Consider the following 21,303-nt stretch of genomic DNA (forward strand, 5'->3'; position numbering starts at 1 on the left):
GAACAATTTATAGTGATAATGTTTGCATTTGTCAAGTGTCGAAAGCACACCCGCGACAGTTGATTACATTAGCATTATTGGATTCGGGTGCCTTAGGTCGTACATTTTCAATGCGAACTCGTAAGTTTTTATCTTCGTTACTACCCGTCATTCATTTTCTCCTCTGTCTTGCAACCGTTTTCATGCTCGACAAATTGGGGACCTTAAGTATATCCCTTTTTTGCTTTGGGTCCTTGGGGTATGTTTTTCTTTTTATTTCGCAGTTGTCGTCACTTCTCTTTATTTACCCGGGATGTTTACTAGTATTTCCTGGGCTTTAATGTGCATACGACCATTGGTGGTGCCAGAGGAACGTGTTCATGGGGTGAATTTAATCGTTTTTAGGGGGCCTGTTTTTTTCATGGAGGTTTTATTTGGTGTTTACGAACAGGCGCTGCACAGTTATATTCAGTTTACTATCTTAACTTGTCGTAAAGGTTCATCATTGCGACGATTAAGTCAACGAGGTCTTCCAAATATTTCTGATCTGATTGCTATCGGTTTACAACCAATTACGGTGGATGGTCGTCGATCATCTCCATTGAAGTCATCCGTCGCTTTGATGACTTCATTGCGGTCTAATTCAGGAGTCAGAGTCCGAAAGGGGGTTTTTGCGACCGCGTTGGAGAAAGAGAAGGCTCTTGAACCAGCTCCGAAAAAGAGGTATCAACGTATTCCCTATACGGATCAGGATGATTGGATCATTCTAAATTATATCATTACAAACGATCTTGTAAGGTAATTTGTTTTCAAACTGCCTGTTCTTCTCTTCTCTTGTTATTTTGCTTCGGATCTTTATTTAGAAGTGATTTTACTAATGTGCTTTCAATTACCACTGTTATGGCTGAGAAATTGCCTGGAATTCTTTTTTAACACCCCGATTTCTGATAGTATGCCGTTTTGGAAATGGTTTCTGAGATTATTTGCTATCTGTAGAGACTCTTGGTTTATGCACATAGGTAATACTTTATAATTTGGGCTGTTTTTAAACTCGGGCTAATGCGTTTGTCTTGCCTAGAAGTGTTGCATTGGTTAGCAATTGGTGGGTCTGCCCTGAATCTGGATTGGCTTTCCTAAACTGATGCCATTTCCCCCAGTAAGATCCGGAGCCATAGAACATGGATCCAACTAGAGACCGCTGGTGTGACCCTCCATTCTGCAGAGTCGATGCGTAGTCGTTTCATGCACAGTATCATCCACCATCTCGAAGAGGTACTGCATTCCACTTCGGAGGGGAGGCGCAAGTACGGCAATGCAAGCTTCGTAAATGGGCTCTACCGAATGTTTGCCAACGAGTCGAAGAGTCTGCAGCAGTCTGATACTCCCACTAGTGACAAGGAGTCGCCTGTCGTTTTATCTGATCTCTCTTATTTCACAAGTGATAATTCGGTGCATGATGGTGATCCGAATAGTTGTAAGTCATGAAAGTATAAGCTTCTTTTTCAAACCACGTAGCTCATGGCCTGATTAGACTTTTTGAAAGTAACTAAGTGGATTAGATTGTTGAATAGAAGTCGGAAGCTACTGAGAATCTAGTGTTTATCTGAATCTGCTAGCGTTCATATGAGGTAGACGGTTTGGCTGTGTTATTAAAATGATTATTTCCGATTCGTTGGCTCGTCTAAATCTTCAGAAGCACAGAAAGTCCTCACGAAGAATTCCTAGTTTTGAAGACGATGTGTCCTTACCCGTGGATGCCTCACTTTTATCTTGTTGATCTCTACTGTTACAGTTGATTGATTCGCCGCAAAAATATCACATTTTGTATTCGGCGTAGCTAGTTTTTCCCGCTTCCATTTCGTTGACTTTTTCGAAATGACCTTCGTATTTGATGTTGTTCTAGTTGCATCTCCAAGCCTTGCCCAACCACCTCTTAATGAGCAGTTCAGGTTGGTCGATTATGAGGATACGCAGTCCCAGCGGAGTGAAGAGAATCAGGGTAACGCGTCTCCTGAACTGTCCTCCAATCCAAATTCGCTTCAAAAAACCCTCACTGAACACAACCCTTCTGCGCGTCTCGATCGGCGTCTCTCATTGCGTTTGAATAATGGCCTCACGCGGGCCAGAAATCTTCGTTCCAGACGTATTTTCTCCAGGCCTCAAATCACCTCTACAAGAGTTTTGCGTTCTTCAGTTAATAATGTCCATGCACTAATTAGTGTGGATCCTCCTGCTACAGCAACATATGATCAGTCTGCGCAAGCACTACCCGAATCACTAAGGCCTTCTACAAAGCGAAAGTCAGATGGCATCTCAAGCGGTTCGGATAACGGAAGCGTAACGATTTTGAGTGATGAGACAAAAGGTCTGCATAAAGCAACGCTTGAAGAGTCTTATTTGGCTAAACCCTCAAAACAAATGGCTACCCGAGCTGTGAAAAAAAATACGATAGTATCGCGTTTCACGGATAATATTCAACAAGAGTCTGGGGAAGGGGATTATGGTTCAACTTTCACCAAAGCAGTTCGATCCGTGAGACCAGTTACTGGATCACCTAACTCTCTCGTGAATAATCATTCTGCTTCATTTGCTAGTGATGGTTCCGAAAGGCGATCGGAACGTGTGCTTCGTAGCAGCTTTGAAGCAGTTGACTTGGACTCCGTTCAATCGTCCTCTAGGGAAGTTGATTTCGACTCCAGTAAATTGTTAGATGGAATTCCTCTTAACGTTGAAATTATTCCGGATACCCTCTCAGCGAATAGTTTGGATCGTTTAGCAAATACTCGTGAGAGTCAGGGTCACTCTGACACATCAAGTTCTGCCTTCCTGAGAACTGGCAAACTTAATAATACCCCGCCAAAAGTGAGTGGCCCTCTTTTTTAGAAATGTTTTTTTTTTTGCCTTTTGCACAATTAATAATACAGTTTAATTGTCCTTTGGTTATTTGAAAGCTCTTATTACCTTTTTTTGTGGAGTTTCAATTGTTATCCCGACTTCTTCCTTGTTGTACATTTTGTATGTTGCATGAGTCGGAACATTGATCTTGATTCCATAGTTTGCCCTAGAAGTTACACTTGTATTTGATGAGATTTGCAAGTCGGAAAAATGTGTCGTAAATATAGCGTTTTCCTTCAAATTATTGGCATCTTTAGCATTCACTGGTTTGTTACTCAGAGCTTTGCTATACAGTTTTGAATTCAACCACAGTTATCATGTAGTCGAGATTTGAACAAGCCTAAAGTCGAAATAATTCGGCACTCAAGTACTCCAATTTACCCCAAATTGACGATTGTCTTATAAGTTGATTTCGTAAATTGGGGCTTGAAATTGCAATGTACCCGTAAATTTGTCAATACTGTTGGGCCTAGTTGATATTTGTACCCTAGTAACGCATTGTATTACTTGATTGCACCTTCAGAGCCAATATTTCTCTGTTTCGATATTGTGGACAAATTAATTAAAAGTAGCTTGAAATCCTCAATGATTGTGTGTTGGAAGCAGCATAGTGCCCATTAGTCTGACAAAAATGAGTAAATGTTCAAAATTGGAGAAACTAAGTTAAGTTTGCCCCAAAAAGTCATTTGCATTTATTAACTATTTCCCATAACTTATTCCCAACTTTTCGACATCCATAATCTATGCCATGATGATATCATCGTGTTTTAAGTTGCAATTTATACAATCAATATCATTTTCTTCAAAAATTCCGTTTCTTTACTCTGAAAAGAGTGGGTACGGAAGTGTTTCTAATATCGTATACTTTTTCACTCAGTTTCCACTCATGCAGCCAAGCCCGAGAGTCGACATACATGAAATCCTCTCCCGAGTAGCCAAATTCACTCGCCAACTTGACTCCTTCGCCCGCCGACACCGTCTCTCCTCCACCAATGCGGCCCTCCTTCTCCACGTTACTAGCGGTGACGTCGAGGCTGCTGATCGTGTGCTAACCGGAGCCAGTGCTAGTGCCGACAATAGCCCTTCCCTTTGGTTTCCTTCTGACGATGCCCGCCTTCTCTCCTTTTCCTCCACCGATCTTCATGCGGTATACCATAAATTTGGACCGAAAGAGGTCTCTAGACGCCTCGTGTACCTCGCTGACCAGTCCCTCTTTTCCTCCTCTCCCTCCTCCCTATCCTAATCACTTCCAGGTTCTTATTTATATGTAAAAAACTATAATTTTGTTGTTCGTGCTTGAAATTGTAATATGAATAAAGCACTCGATACTTTGGCACCTATTTTCGATACTATGATTTTATAATTCTCAACTAAGGTGTTATCCTGTTTATGCAGCGATGCCCTATGGAAGACCGGTATCACGCCGGCGTCGCAGAAGGTTTCAAGGAACAGATCCAGCGTCAGTAATGGTGGCGGCGAAGCGCGAGACCAGTAAAACGGCTCCTCGCGCCTCAACAGGGTCGGAAACCTCCGCTTCGCCCCACGATGCTCATCGCCACCATCACCGACAGAGGGCGGTTTCATCGGCAACGATGGTGCCGGTAGCAGTGCCTTCGCCCGAACTGCTGCGCGCTGGCCACAAGGCGGGGGTGTGGCCACTGCGTGAACGCCTCATTCTTGCCTCCGCCCTTCTCGATACCGACAATCAACAGCTCACCTGGCCGCCCATCTCTCGACGTCTGGCCAAATTCACTCCACCCGCCAGCTGCGGATTTGTCCGACCTCCAACTTGGTGTTCAGCCAGGGCTTGTGCTAAGCAGTACTCCCTCCTGTTGGATTCGGCTGAGATGTTTAGAAAACAACAGGTGTGTAAACGTATTTTTCCCCCCCACTATTTGCATGCTATTTGTCACATAAACACTGGTAATTCCATTAAAGTATTCATCAACCGAAATCTCCCTTTCATTACTTATGTTCGATGTGACTGTCTCGGCTTCCATGATTCTTGCTTCCGTACAATACAAATAACAATTCTGAGTCTACTCAAACTACTCAGTGGAATGGCCTATGCTGAAGCATTACTAAATTTTGACGCAGATTAAGGTGTAGGATGGTATCGTTTGCTTGATCTAGAGATGATGGTTTATTTAAGCTGTGTCATAAATGGAATTTTTTATGTTCCGATCTAACTGGCCTTCGATTACGTGCTGCCTGTGTATGGCTGTTCCACATAGCTTTAAACATTTTCGCGGTGAGGCTGTTACTAAGATGGTTCAATGCTACCCTTGCAATGCTAAATATTCCACCCGAGTAACTAATTGGCTGTTAGACTACCTGTCATTTCTTAATGCAGAATATATCTTATTTGATGAGCTTCGACGTTGGTTTCAACTTGCTTTACACCGTTTATTGGAGTGTTCCTAAAAACGTCTATTTCTATCAAAATAACAAACGCTCTTTCGATTGCAACTGGGTCCTAGTTATTGAAGGAATTCAATTAATTTAACTTTGCGTCCAGGTAGAAAGAGCGGACAGACGATGCGCACGACTGCGCATAGAAGCAACTGAAAGCGTTTTGGTAAAAAGCTAAGCCTTAAACCGTTATAAAATTCGACATGCCTTAAAGCTACTTCGTAAAACTTTTTGGAACCCGTAATCAACTCATGATGGGTGGCACAGCACTAAAAACGCATCGGCTAAGGCAATGTGTTAAAATTCTAACCGATCATTTACGAGTAAATGAACCAAAGTCATATGAACGACATGCTTAAATCATTATTAGTAGTTTCATCCACTTATGTGCGGTTTTTAGGTGGATGTGGAGAGGAGCGCGGAAGAGGGTCGGGTAGTGTTCCAGGCGCCAAGCGACGTAGCTGCCGCCACCGCCACTGTTGGTTTGAGTCTCGCCGAGTTCATTGTTAAACGCCTCACCGTGGAACGTGTTGAGGAGCTGCGCAGTCAGATTATCTCTGCTCGCCAGAAGTACAGGTATCTCCACTCCTCCTCTCCTCAATTCTTCCCCGCTTTTTGAATGCCGTCTACATAGATTTCGCCTGCTTGGGTGGTGGTGTTGTAGCGCCTTAGTCTTGTAGACTGCGTCAACCATGGGACAGGAACGAAAATGTATTACTTTCCAACATGGCTAGGCGAATTACGTGTTCAGCGAGTCTCAGTTTTTAACTGCATTGTAGGGAATGGATGATGTTTCACATCCCAATTGCTTTTATGGAAGTATTTGCATAGAACCAATTTGCATTAAATAGACACCGTACGAAGTACCTTCATAGGGTCACATTCTCTCAAGCGTTTCTTTACTTCTCAGCTGTACATTTGGGTGATTCTATACTTGCTACATTGGAATGTATCGAGTCAATTTTGGGGGCGATTTTCAAAGACTTTGTTTTCCTTAAATCATATTTAGCTCAATTACCGGCCATTATGCTGGATTTGTTATTGGCATGTTCACCGAAAATCGGTCCGGTTTCAATGCCCTCTTCGCTGTGGATCTCTGGAGACTTAATATCCAGTGCCGAACTTCTTCCTGTGACATTTAGGTGCAGTGTCTATAGAAATTGGGTTTTTTATTTGTGTGGAGCGGATTCAATCATTACTACCTCCTATGCAGCATCAGGGTTATCCTCGTAGGCGCTCTAAGGACCACTGTCAATAAATTGCTTCATTGTCAATGAGCAAAAATCCCAAAAGCCTGATAACATCCAATCAGCCTAATTGTTAAATCACCGGGTTACAAAAAACCTGTTTATTCTAATATAATATCAAATGTCTCCTCAGTCTAGTGGGCTGCTACTCAGCAGGTGGTGTGAACATGCCTGCTATCAGATGCATCTAGGACTTTTGTTTCATACCCAGGAGGCCTAGTGCAGCGGTATACCGGCTTTATTAAACAAATCAAAACGTTTATCCTCTTTGGCAGGCTCTAAAAGTGTTTGCAATTGCCTTATCGTGCTTGTTTATGGATACTTTGCCTTTCTCCATGCAACTGTTCTAGCATTTCGACCTCGAGCTGTTGTCGAACTTATCACTAAGATGGATGTTTGGACTACTAGCTAATGAGATAATAATCACAGTTGTCTATCACTTTACGGCTTCTGGTAGGTTGTTTGTTAACTAATAATATAGCTATGCCTTTGTAGGGTCTCCAGCTAAATGAATCAGGTGGAAATATCACTCGAGAAATACACAAGTTACACATACCATGTCAAGAGGTCTTCACGTGGAAACACAAAAAATTATTTTAAAGGCAAAAACATTACGGAAATGGCAGATGTTTTGGCAGTCTTGAATAAAGTTTTCCAGCCTATTGGTTAATTTTGCTCAAATACGTTTATGCTTCTTCCCAAAAGCACTGAATGGGAAATTGTGCATTAGTCACGTTCAACGAGTCATGTTGATAATAAATAGGGCCGCTGTAACAGCAAAATCATCACGTTTGATTGGATGGAATTAACCTTGTTGATCCATTGTGATTGTATTTTCATTGCATGACAATAGGGGATTTAATTAAATTACAAAATTTTTATTCAAGGCTGTTGGTCTGTTAATGATTTAGGTTTGAAAAATTCCTTTATTTGTAAATTGCATTTCACAAAAGCATTTCGTTGACAGCCAATTGGTTAATGAATATTCTATTTAAGAATGGCTGTGTGCGTAGCTACGATCAACGGAGTACTAGGCCAAGTACTCTTACCTTTAGGCTCTTCAAAGAGATGCTGGCAAAGGTGGAGAGCGGTGAGCTTGATAACTGTATGGACATCCTCTGGGCCAACATTCAATGCCAACACGAGGACCATTCCACTTCTGGGTCTGCTGAGCTCGCCGTGGACACACCGCCTGAGGTTGCGGAATTCGTTCGCGAACTGAACAGCTGGACGGACCCGTTCGACGTCCCTTACTCTGTATGGACGGTTTCTGGAGGCAGCGGCGCCGCTCTCCGCAGTGTACCCTCCATCGCCAAGGTCACCACTCCGAAGAAAATGCCTCCAGTTGCCAACAAACCGAAGTCGCCTCCAGAGAGAAGGCCCAGTGATTCCAGTCGAAGTATATTGAACTATATCTTCTGTAAACTTTGAAAAGACTGTATTGCTACGCAATATTGATTCATGAACTTTTTCAGCATCGATATGTCGTAAGTTGGCCAATTCTAGGACTTGATGTAAAGTAGTTTTCTTTATCATACCTAGATATTCCAAAAATGAGCCTGGGATTTTCATTCTGGACTCAAGTTGTTTTTGTCCATATGTATTGCAAGACACCCTACTTTAGATACCTGTGATGTAAACCCAATAAGAATATCTTGAACATTAATGTTATTTTGCATAGGTACATTTTGGTTACTTTATGTTCAATTTCCCATCCTGGAATAGCAAAGCACTTTCCCCTAGGTGTGCATGTGCGATACTACTTCAAGTATTTCTCATATTTTTCGCCGCAATTAATCGATGTCATAGGAGATGGAAATGTTATTCCCTTAGACTCAACCGCGGAGGCCGCTGAAGGCGAAGGAGAATGTGATGCAAGCGGTGAGAGAACTTCTACACCTTCGACAAGTGTCATGTCAGAGTCCGATCTGGATTATGGTGAGGACGCGTTGAAAGCGGAAAGTATCGATTCTGGCAGGCTGGAGGAGAAGGAGGAAGAGGAGTCAACAATACCTCTTTCCTCTCGTGGTGGCAGTCCCAAAACACAACCTAAGGTCACGAATTCCCCAGATTTTCAGTAAGTTCAGTACTCTGAGTCCTTTCGCTGATGACGAATTAGGTTCTATAACGAATTTGCTCTAAAGTGTTGTGAGACGATTAAAACCTTCACTCTAAGCCGCATATTACCTGTAATTTCCCCGATTTTCTCACCCAAGTCCTCACATACACGTGATGCGTGTTCCTTACTACATTATGGTAACTACCCGCGCGAATTCTTTTCACAGGTAGATTGCTTTCAAACCAATGAAGTGATTATTTTTGTTCGAGGGTAATTACATGTTAACTTTGCAAAGCATTTGAATTTATCAAAACTGGACGATAAGTGGTGTCTTGATTTTTTTTAAACGTTGCATAAGTCAGCTCCACCCACTTTTCGTTAGCATGGATCAGAAAGTATCATTCTTTTAGTAACCAGAAACCTCCAACGCAACGGAACAGTCATATTTAGCTTCTTGCAACATTATGCGTAATTTAGACTTGGACAGCTGATATTATCATTAGTATGACCCAAAATTGCAGCCGCAGAAGGCTTGAAACTTGATATTAAAAGTTGAAGTCCAATTGTCACTTCGTATACCAGCATTATGCCGGTAGTTTGGCTCAAGCTACATGTATTGGCACCAGACCCAGTACACCTTAGACCCATTTAATGACCTTGGTTTTGTTTTTGCAAAACAAATAATCGTAACCACCTAACGTAATTTTGAAAGGCTGGGTTTTTTAGTTCATTCGGCTCGATAAAACAATCACCTTGGCAGCTATGATCTTTGGTGATGTATACATCGTTATCACATGGCTATCATAAGAAAAGAAAGTTTGAAAAACCTCTTTTTTCCTTAGCAGTGACTTACTCTTTTTTAATGAGATACAGTAGATGATTGAATGCATGCAGTCAAAACACATAGGTCGAATCGCCAGTGATAATTTATGCACAATATCGGGGATTTTAGGTTTTGATTAAATTTGCTTAGTCTTTACTGAATGAAGGTGCTATAGTTTCGCGTTGGTAATTAGAACCCCAAAAGTGAAATTCTCTGACACAGGACGACTGACATATGGAGGCGAGTTACCGTATTGTTTTTCCACTTATCCTCAGGACGTTAACAAGAATACAGAAATCATAACAAGATCGCTTCTTTTCATTCAAATGTTGATCAAAACTGTTTACTAGGTCCATGAAGTTTATTACTAATGTGTAACATCGTTTAGTATTTTTAAGGATCGAAAACTTAATGACCGTCATTGGTCTCTGTAACTTCACATCACATACAATGAAATCCCAAGTTATTGGTCGTGTTGCATTTTAAAGTCAATTTTATCAAATATTTAACTTTTCTTTACATTTCTTGATGGATCGTGCTAATGTGTGATGCGTATCTTGCAGTCATGAGGAAGCTTTTAAACTACCTTATGTCATGCCTTTAAACCCCTTTTCGACTTCCCATAATTTGACTCCGTTTTTAGTCTAAAGAAATTTAAGTTCAGAACCATTTGCTGAAGGTGTGTCGATCGCAATTGTGCTATTAGCTATTGATACATGGGAATGTCAAATTTCGCTAATTGGTCACTTGTTTGTTTATTCCCCAAATCAAGGTCTTCCCCCACCGCTGCCCTCTCTCCACCACGTCTTGATGAAGAGATGTCGGAGGAGTGGAAAGAACCGAAGGCAGAAGGCGACATTCAAGAGGAAGAGAACATTCAGGAGGAAGAGAAAAAGAGAGAGGCGGAAAAAGAGGGTTCCTTCCAACCACGTAGCCTCCGTTTGCGTCTTAGTCGTCAGGATGATGGAAATCTCTCTGTGGTACCTGAGACCACTTCTTCTTCCGCCGCTGTTGCCCCTACTCCTCCCACCTCGCCTCTGCGTTTGCGTCTCTCTCTTGTTCCCCCCAAGGTGATGAAGGATCAGTGGTCTGCGGAAATTCTTGAGGAGGCCTTTCCCGACATAAAAATTGAGCAGTTTCACTCACCTCGGAAGAGATTACGCTCTTCTGGGTAGGTAACAACTTTCTTCCTTCGTCTGCTTTGCATCGTTGCAAACGAAACCCATCTCGGTTCATGCCTCTTCGGTTATACACAGTAGGACGATAATTTACTGTGGCGATTTCATTGGAGTAATGAAAGACGTGATCGTTGTAGTAGAGGGGAATGTCTTAACTGATTTTGGTGTTTACAAGATCATACGGTATCATGCAGAAATGCAAAACGTGGTAGTGGCAACAGAGTGGTTTTTAACGCGACTGATTTAAATGATGTTTATCATTACCTCGAAGGAGCGAGTTGGTGACAATCCTTGCGAAAACCCATAAAATGTGAGATATCATAGAGGATCACGAAGGATGCCTACCGTTGATTACTCTAACAATTGGTGTGCATTAGAGAGACTTTTGAAAGCATACCAGTGTTTTGTCTTCAAATCAGTAGAGTGACCTTTTTTATTTAGATGCAAAAATTTACCTGCATTCTCAGGCTAACGTGAATGGGGAGAAGTTTTTTCAATTGTCACAGACAGGTTCACTTATTTGCTTAAACAACTTATAGGAAGTTAGGTATCCGCTAACGAATTCGTCTCTTTAATGTCATGCATTGTAATGGCTTAGTTTTGTTTGAATTAGCTGATTGTGATGCTTTTCGGACATGATTAATGCAAATGACCTTTTGCCTTATTATTTGCCTGTCATGTATTGCGATTTATGAATTCAGTGGTCTACCTAGAAACGCTAATTGCTGTAAGGGAAGGGTTCGAAGAATTTGATTCGGATTCATGACTGCTCTTGACTAGGGTTAGGAGTGGGCTAGAATTCCTTTCCCAGCCACTTTACTTGATCGCACTTTGAAAAGTATTATTTAACAATGAAGACATTTTTGGAGAGGGATGTGAACCTAGGGAAGGGAGTTCTAGTAAACATGCGTGAAACCGATAAACTGTTATTCAAACGATCCGCAACATCCTCATCGAAATTGCTTGCTGGTTTGAATAGATCAGGTATCTACTGACAAACATTTGGCCTTCTTTTCTGATGTACCGCTGCGTAATGATTTCAAAGTTTAATGTCTCTCCTTTTAGTCGTATAACTGACACTGATTTGTACGAGGCAACCAAGTCGATTCTCACCGCAGCCGAGAAGAGGACGTGCGCAGTGGCGAGCGGCGAGAAATTGACGCAGCGCAAGAAGGTTTTTGTGCATTCAGTGCTCTCCCAACTCGCGGGAGCCGTCTACACCACCCCTGCATCCTCACTGCAACAGGACGGCGTCGTCATCTCGGTAGATGTGGCCAGAGCGGTGTACGCTCGTATTACCTCCATCCTGCAGCGTTTTGTGAGTACACAAAATTCCAGTGTTTTCAACTAGAAGTAGATTTGGATTTATTAAAAAGTGCTCACTCGAAATCAAGACGTTGATTTAATCATCGCACTGCCCGGGAGTCTTGTATAATCATGTTAACGCTAAGTTTTCGCGTCGGATGTTTGATTGAAGAGGAGGGACACTAATTGACTTCCAGTTGGATTCGAAAGACTTGGAGTCGGTGGTATCGTCGAATAAGGATTCCATAAACTGTTCTCTACTTGCATTGATAAGTCTTTCGTCCCATTTTTGAGTAACTCCACGCCTCGTATGAATGGATTAAATATTTCAACTTCTTAGTTTTTATTTGTCAAGCTTATGTGCAAAGCCTTTTCTTTAAAGAATTGAAAAGCGTGAAATAAATCTTATTTTAACTTTTCCTTGTAGTTGATGCAAATTTATTGGTCACTTCTGGAACAATTTAGACATGTCCGAGTGCTTCAACCATTTGTAGAATTTTTAAACAAAACCCCCTTGGACACTGGTATTCTAATCATTTACAACTTTCTTGCAAAATTGCCCATTTTTTCATAGATTAGTGGTTTCTATCTTTTAAGCGTGTTGGAAGGAAGATGCTCTTTTCGACCAAAAGGTTATTTATTTCGCTGTGATCTTCATTATTTTCGGTTTTTTTTCAGGCTGTGGACTGTGCAGCAGCCATTTTTTCTCAAACTAGATGTTTGGAGCCACGGCTACCCTCTTTTTCGTCAAGTTATCAGCGGAACAGACTGTCATTTCAGAACAAATTCACGATTTCACAAAATTAGTTTTCTTTTTTCGAATTCTTAATGCTAGCCTCGGGCAAAGTGCTGCCAATTACAGCCAGAATGCGGCATTTTCTTCCCTGGCATTTTCTGTTTCCATAGCGATGGAGTCTACCTTTATGCCTCTGCACAAAATTACCATCGGGCGGTTTAGCTATGAAATAAATTCCCCTCCTCTCATGAAGTAACAACTAGCTGAAACTAACGTTTCACCACACGTATTGTCCTTGTTCCAGGGGATGCTGTTTGAGTACCTTTACATTTTGAGGAAAGAGCGTTCCTCACTTGCACCAAGTATTTTGTAAATTCCCTTTTAACAAACACTTATTAATCCCCAATTTCTACTTTTTTTTAATAGTGGGAGCTCCGTTTTCTAACATAATCCTTGCAGGATCGACCGTCGCATTTTGCATCTATCCCATACTATCTTGCACCCTTAAAGACGGAGTTACTTTTATTTGTTCTGCTTTTCTTTTAGACCATTGAATCCTCGTTAAAAATTGAACAAAGCACAAAAAGCGGAAGTAGAAGATCCTCCAGGAAGAAATAGTTTAATCACCAATTCCACCTTATTTGTATTTGTAAATTTGGGCCAGAGAATACATCCTTCACCCATGTGTGCACGGTTTATGTTTGCATGTCATATTCTTCCGCTCTCACGTACCTGCTGACGAATCATTTGCCTCACTGAGAGCACTCAACGAACGTCAGTGTGCGACCATGACTCCGTAGACAGCCTGCCTCAATAAACGGGTACCAGTCCGTACATTTACCTAGATTCATAATGATATCAGAACACATTGAAGACAGCTGACAAAGTGGGGAGCTCGCCTCTCACCTACCTACCCCCCTCCCCCTCCGTGACTCATAATCACTCAAAAAGAGCGACTCTGCGAACAAAAAGCTTTTGACTGCGTTTTTATTATTCAGAGACCCACATCTGCTTGTGTGCCAGTGGTGATGAAAATAGCTGTTGAACACAATGTTTGGCTTCGTATTTTTACGTACGTGAGAATGGGTGAAGATGCAGGCAAGGCCAAGAGAGATCACAAATTGACAAATTTGTCCTGTTTTGGTTTGGAAACAGTCTCGGCCTCGGAATGCTGCACTGCCGGTGGGTGCTCCAAGTTCGGTGGAGGTTGGCTGAGCGCTACGGAACCGTTGGACAATTGAGTAGTGACCTAGGGGAGAAGCAAGAGGGATATCAGAGAGGAGGGTCTTTGAATGGTTGATCACTGATGTCGATATACTTATAGACAAAGACCACAAAGACGTCACGGTCGAATTTGTCCAAACAGGAATGTCGCTCTTGGGAAGAATTGGGGTTTTGTGATCCAAACAGTTCATGTATTTCAATCATTCCGTTAAAGATTAAGAACAAAGAAGTATTCTAAGGAGGCTAAAAGACATCGACTTAATCAATTCCCACCAGAGAATATGCAGAATCTTCTATATGAATGGCTCCTTTCGTGAAAGCGGAACGTTTATGATACTACACAACGATACAGCGCATGTGGACCTTCAAAAGTACACTTCTGAAAGAAATAAGCGAAATGGAAAATGAACAACAAGACTTAGCGCCTCGGATTATTTGGTTGGTGAGGATAAGGAATTCATATTTCTCTGATTATCTCTAAGTGCTAGGTCGTCAAAAGTGCGTTTGATTCACCTACAACAGCTTCTTATAGTGTAGATACTCTAGCATCACGTGAGGCAACCATAGTACAAAGGGCCTACCTATGTCTGAATCAAAACGCGCCCTCGATTATGATACAACGGATACGGCTTTCCCAAGTCTATGTGCATTTAGATGGAAAAATTCCACTCTTCGATAATGAAACAAAAAAGAGCCGAGAATGAGTCCTTCACCCACAGATGTAGGGTCTTTGAAAAGAAAAACATCGGAGGCATGAAATGGTCTCGTTTTTCAATTCCACGAAGTAAATGGGAGTGGTTAGGCGTCCATAGTGCTTGAGTTGAGACGTGAGCCAGCTAATGAAAGCACACACAAGAAGAAAATATGGATTGAAATGAAAATGCGTGTTAGAGAGGCGATCAACAAAACCCAAGTTCAATTGTGCGTAGGGTTAATCTGAGCGTCCTCAAGGGCGGTGGTGGTGAATGCCGATGGGGTGGGTACATGTGCCTACGTTAGCCTTACTTGTGCGTCGCTCCGAAGGGCAATGGGGTTGGCTGTCAGGGAGCTGTAGACGGGATACGGCTGCCCACCCTGCAATATCCTCACCAGACTCTGGTGTACCGCGCTCCGCTCCTACACGTATATGAAGGCACAAAATCCGCGGTAGAACACAATCTAGGATATCAAGGCCTCTGGCACCTGACACTTCGTGTTGAAGTGGGACTATGGAATGCATAGTCTTCCGCTTAGCGGTTTCATGACGCATAAACTAGAAGACACTATCATTTGTGGATGCTTTAACAGCAATCATAGCAACTGAAAGAAGCTTTCGCCTATAAAAATTTACTCAAAATAGCAATGTTCCAGATTCTTCTTTCGTGCGGCGGATGTCGAGTAACAATTCAGAAAAGTTAAGTGTTGCTTTCACTCAAATATAACTACTTCATTAAAACTTCGGTGTGGTAATGATGTGTGAACTAAAAGTGAGGAATGTGGATGTCACATGAAGTGGATCTCGGTTACTGATACATACACTATGGGAAGAGGTTAGTGATATACTCCAGTTTCCAGCCAATGACATTGCGGATTTGTGGGCTGGTTTCACCAGAAAGACGTTCATGTGAGCTAGCCAACTATGGGTAGGCATGAATTCCACAAAAAGGTTAAAATAGGAAAGTATTTGTGAAAATCGCAAATAAAAATGGACTCCTTTTGAGTAGGTTTGCAATTTTCATACACCGTGGTTGTACTTCGTAAAGTTTAACCGATATTTAACGCCAAATTCGTTCCAACTTAACAAAACGAGCCTTAAAAGCTTCAAATCTGGTAAAACCTAAAATGCCTTCAAATGAAGAACAGTGGTGTATTTTTTCCTGCTTGCTTTAAAAAAGTTTTGACAAATCAAAAACACTAAGATGTCTGTTCATCCAGTTAGAATACATCGTTCCCTAAACTGTTAAGTAACAAGTGAGAAACACAAGACTATGCTTGAACCATGCTTGATCCGACATGCAATAAACCACACAATCCCCAAGTGAACACAGTGACTTTATGTACCCACTGCCTTGGAATAAAAAATGACCGACACCTTTGGACAAGTGAAAAAAAGACTTGAGTCGAATAATGTAACGAGAATGGCCAGGGTATTGAAATGCCCACCCTTTGTGCATAAAACACAAAATAATTGAGATGGCGGCTCACTGAGCGTTGGCACCCAGGACGCCCACACTGCTATGAGGAGCACGAAGAATTAAATGGATTGCTTACGTAGGGCCAGGGTGGTGGGCGCAGAAGCGAGTAAGGATGAGTGAAGGGATACAAACTGTTGGTAGAGTGGATGAAAGACGGTTAGAGTGGTGTGTACAAGGCACATTTCATCACCTTTAATGCATTTACACATTGTTAGAAGTGAGTGCCAAACCGCATGATTTGTGCATTCGAGAATTGTAAAACAGGTGTCAAATGCATGCACAAGGATGTTTGCAGATCACTGACGATGAAATAACAAAATTTCATTTGAATTTTCGCACAGATAAAAGACAGCATAACTTGATTAGCGATGGAGATATTATCAAGACGACTAACTTAGAAGAAATATGAGTTTTCCATCAGTTCTACAGCCACATTTCATCAATAGCCAAATTCGAAATCTGATACTACGAAAGATGATTATTGGTACCTCACACCAGCGATTCCAAGCAGAGTTAAAAATGGGGGTTAGAAAGAGATTACGGCGTGAGTGTAAAAGGTCTGGTTTAGGAAATCAGTCTAGCTAGGATTTTAAAACTGTACATGCTCTAAATTTGCGGCAAAGTCGGAGTTCTTTTAGACGGAAAACAGTGCGTTTGTTAAGAGTTTTGCTGTAAGAATCATAAAGGGGTAATCTAACATGTACGATATTGTGCTGCACAGAAAGCCTTTGTGACGATAGACAAAGTGGATGAAATTTCAACTCCCAGACTACCACACCTTTTCTCTCCCTAGTGCCGTTTTAGTAGACGTAATTAGAGGGTAAATAAGAAGCAATGCTGCAAGTGTTACTTCTAAAATGGCGAGAGTTCTCAAATCTAATTGGGGAAAAAATTATTCCGAAAGTGTGAAAGTGATGCACAATGTCAAATAAGACAACCGTCGAATCATGTAAATGAGTAGAGATCGGGACTGACCTTTAGCGCAGCGGGTGAAATCGTGTTGGTTGGGAAGTCTTCTTGAACGGAGACAACATTTCCAAAGAGGATGTCTTCTTGACCCGAGTTGCCATGGTGCTGAGACATGGCGGCCTCCCGTTGGTCCACAGTTGTCAGCCAATCGGCGAGTGGGAGACAGCAACGAGGCAGCGTTTCCGACAGCAGCGGCCCACTGTGGGTCAGAAGAGGCTTCAAAATGCTGTCGCAGAAGAGGAAAAAGAGAGTGAAAGAAATTTCCTCGAGAATGTTAAGAAACTTCAACTCAGTTGATGCTAGCGAAGAGCGGCCCTCGCCTGATAACATCAAAACAACAAATCCAACTGCTGAGCCAACGACTTCATTTGCAAATAATTTTTCAAAACACACAACTTCTAGGACTTAATATTCAAAGCCAATTTTCCCACTGGAATAGCAAATAATCTGGGAATAACAGTCAAAGTTGACTTCTAATAAAATACTAAAAGGCAACATTATTAGCCCTATTTTCATAATCTTTATTGTTGACCACAAAAATGCAGCAAAAATGACAGGTTTTCCAGTAATTTCGTCTTCATAACTTATACATGACGTTACCCTTGAACAATTTTGCCTATCCCACTAGAAAAGTATAAATTCTGGGGTGAAATGCAATCAACGGATCCTCACTAAACAGTTATGGTGCGAATAGCAAGTCCAGCATTACACCAAATATCTGAGTTTACCACTTCCTAAAGCAATTGATCTTAACAACAGTGACAGTATTCAGGGAGGTGCCGAAAGGTAATCGGTAAGATAAAGAGCACGGGTCCCCAGAAAGTCGTACGTAAAGTAACCCGAATTAGTTTTATTCCTCCCGATTACTAACACACCAAACACGCCATCGGTAACCAAACCCAGTTTCGTACCTGTCGAAAGGCAGTTACTAATGCAACACACATTTGTCATACGATGACGAGATCGCAAACATGATGGGGTAAAGTGAAGGTCATTTCAATACGACCACCAATGGCCAATCAGCTACAAGTACTTCGATAGGCGCAACCTTGACGGCGCAGTGCTTTGACGCCCACAATCCACTTTATAACTTATACAGCTTGCAAGTAAAACTAATTTTTTCCCATCTCCTTTTTCATTGATGCTTTGGAATACCCATATTGGAGTGAACCTGCTTGGAAAACCTACCGTGAGTCGAATTTGAACCAACAGGAATTGTAATAGGACTTGAAACGTTTTTTGCGTGCATTGGTCTAAAAATAATAAGCATATAAACCAACAATTCACATCAAAACAAATAAATTGACTCACGAAATGCAGTCCTTTATGCTTAACTCGAATAGACATCGCTACCCGAGATCAATCTCAAATTTCAAAGTTGTGACTCGTACTGTACAAGCGAAAATGCTAAACTCCATAAACCTGGATATCAAAATCAACAAAATTACCCCAACAATATACCAAGTTTTTGACCTGTCCCGCATATTACCCATAACACTCGTGCGAACACGATTCAACGATAATACTTAGGGGTTATGTTTTTTGTAGTCCAATTTTATTAGTACTTAAATCCAATCGGCAGGTCAATCCACTGACTGCTAATGCTGACATTAAATGGAATAGATTCGCGACGGATAAAGAAGAAAATTCACTTATAATACACGGAAATTGGCACTATATCATGAATAAGGCAAAAACATAACTCACACTGTCGCCAGGGCTTCCATCTGCACCTTGGATGTAGATGCTAGAACGATAAACGAGATGATTGGCAAAATTTGAGAAGTTTACCTAAGTATAATGAGGCGAAATATTGGACGAGTGGGCGTTAGCACCATCGCACTAATACAAGAAGCTAGAGTATATGAACTATGAGATGCTAAAAGCAGCATTTGCAATCAGCATACTGCATCTTTATTTGCCATGAAACAAAAAAACACTTGCATATAAGCCTCAGGTCCGCCCATGCCTTGAAGGGAAAAGTGGTGTGGAAGACTAGTGTCAGGAATGGTACGAAATATGCAAGTATCGCTAAAATTGCTTCAGGATGAAACTGAGACCAAATAGCCTCAAAAAATGTCGCACAGGCCGCCTTTGAGGTGGATGAACTTCATTACCACCATTGATGCCAAGTATTAGGTTTCTCACCATCAGGTAACATTGTAGATATGAATTACGATCGTGCACTCAAACACAGCCAACGGATCAACACCAAGAAGTGTTTCTTGTACGACATGTGAATCGGTAATTTGAGTGATTAAAAACACCGCAAATCGCGAAGGGAACGAGTGGAAGAGTCATATAACGCCCGCGATACAAGAAAATTGCATGTTAGTATAAGGAACCTTAATGCAGGTAGTGAAGCCGACATTCTAAGAGAATCCTATTAAACCGGAGTTAAACATAGGTCTTGCATTGACTGTTCCGTGTTAACAGAGATACTCGTAGGCCCACAGACTTAATATATGAAAGACCTTAACAGACTTTTTAGAAAAAAAGTGACGGCTACGACACAAAATGTCCGTAACTAGAACAGTAAGATTGGCCTTGTAAATAACACTAAGATCATGTCAGGCGCTTAGATCCTATATAAATGACCAGAAAACTACACCGAAACCGCATGACCACCAACCAAGGGAACATTCAAACCATGCGAAATAGAAAATTCCACAATAGTAAACATACCCGAAAAGTGCATTGCAAAACGACTTTTATCTTAGATCTGCAAAAAATTAGTGGTAGGTCTCGCGGCAAAGGAATGCCCATTGAGGAAGAGACGGTAAATTCATAACAGAAAAATACCTTCAGTTATGCATAAAAGTCTAATTGTTATCCACAGATCTTCTCCATAAAAATTCGTGCAAATTGTGTGATGGAGTGAACCCGTATGTTACCATCATCTCCACAAGACGGCTTTGCTTAAAACAGAATGTGGATTAGTTTGAGAAATGGAGCGGATGGAAAATCCTAAGTAAATCAATCCCTTCACTTGAGTTCGGGACATTTTAAGTAAGAGTTCGGTTTCTGGCAAAATTTTAAGCAAATGCAAATTTTTACCGTACGATACATCTTTCCTCAGTTACACCGAAGTGTTGGTTAACATTTGGTAGCAAGGGTGCTTTCTTGGGACCGAATTGCATCGAAAAAGCTAGGCGAAGGTTGAAGTAAGACGCTAGGCAAATGACTAGGCTGAGCAATTCCGAAAATCAGGAAAATTCAGAAGTTCTTTTCAGCAGAAAAATATTACCCCAACATAGGAGTGATGAATTTTACCTGACAGTTTTATGTTGTATCTAACAATTTTGGGGGCAGTTTAACTTGTCAGCATAACTTCAGAATTGCAGCAATGTAAAATGGCTTCTGAGCAGAGGCGGGAAATAAAAAGCCGAAGAATCGTTTTAATTGCATCAGCACTGAGTCTGTTTTGTTTTAAGAAGCAACCAAAATTCCAAAACATACAACTCACGGAATTTTCAGCCACTGGAGCATTGGAATAGCGAGGCAGCCACCCAAGAGCACAGTGATAATAACTATGAAGATGGTGGTGGAGAAAAACATCTGTCTCACTTCGGTACTGGTGTTCCGTATAGAGAGGGAGAAGGCCATTGCACCTCGAAGGCCGCAGAACACAAGCATGTGCTGCCTATTCCAGCCAATGAGACCCTTCGGTTCGGGCACGTTGGCATCGCTGGTGGGGGGGGAGGGGGCGCTGGCGGGGGAGGAGTAAAAGCGCTGCCATCCAAAGACAGCGTTATCCGAGACATCTCCCTGGAGAGCTTTCCCCCCTGACAGCCCACGGGAACCTCGGCGACAGCAGCGGGGTGTACAGTGGCTACGACGGGCGCAATTGATCAGTCGCGAGAGCGGATAAACAGCACACATGCGGGCTACCACACAAGCCAGCATAGTGATGAGGATGAACCAAATATCCCAGTTGTGCGAGGGTGCGCTGAATGTCGACACTCCGATGTAGGCAAACACAAAGTTCTCAGCGAGGAAACTCAGCAACTCAAAGAACTGCAGTGGAAAATGGAAATAACTCACATACAATAATTGGATTATGTAGTGGAGCATAATAAAATTGGAAATAGTATTCTGATCAGGCATTCCATTTGGCCTCCTCAAGGTACAACTCGATTTACGTGACGCGAGGTGAAACGAGAGACGATGATTAACTTTTATTTGCATCAAGACAGCAACAATGGAAGGTATGACAGCGCACTTACTAATACTTTTCCGACACGATAGTATTTCCGAGTATAGTAATTAATATCTATCCACGAGTCACTCTAAATGCTGCTT

General features: G+C 41.8%; 1 protein-coding gene across 1 annotated transcript; it reads left to right on the top strand. All coding sequences in view use genetic code 11, as the record gives it.

Moving 5' to 3' along the window:
* Positions 1-110: 110 nt before the first annotated feature.
* Positions 111-13,252, top strand: EGR_04174 (Bromodomain-containing protein 8; the record flags this gene model as incomplete). The annotated part of the gene is made up of 12 exons (XM_024493423.1): positions 111-120; positions 477-777; positions 1,137-1,453; positions 1,883-2,841; positions 3,752-4,080; positions 4,250-4,739; positions 5,687-5,862; positions 7,589-7,932; positions 8,367-8,610; positions 10,188-10,586; positions 11,659-11,911; positions 13,181-13,252. The coding sequence occupies 12 exons, from the start codon at positions 111-113 to the stop codon at positions 13,250-13,252; spliced, it is 3,894 nt and encodes a 1,297-aa protein (XP_024352124.1).
* Positions 13,253-21,303: the final 8,051 nt, after the last annotated feature.

The sequence above is a fragment of the Echinococcus granulosus genome, assembly GCF_000524195.1.
Source record: "Echinococcus granulosus chromosome Unknown EG_S00025, whole genome shotgun sequence".
Lineage (NCBI taxonomy): Eukaryota > Metazoa > Platyhelminthes > Cestoda > Cyclophyllidea > Taeniidae > Echinococcus > Echinococcus granulosus.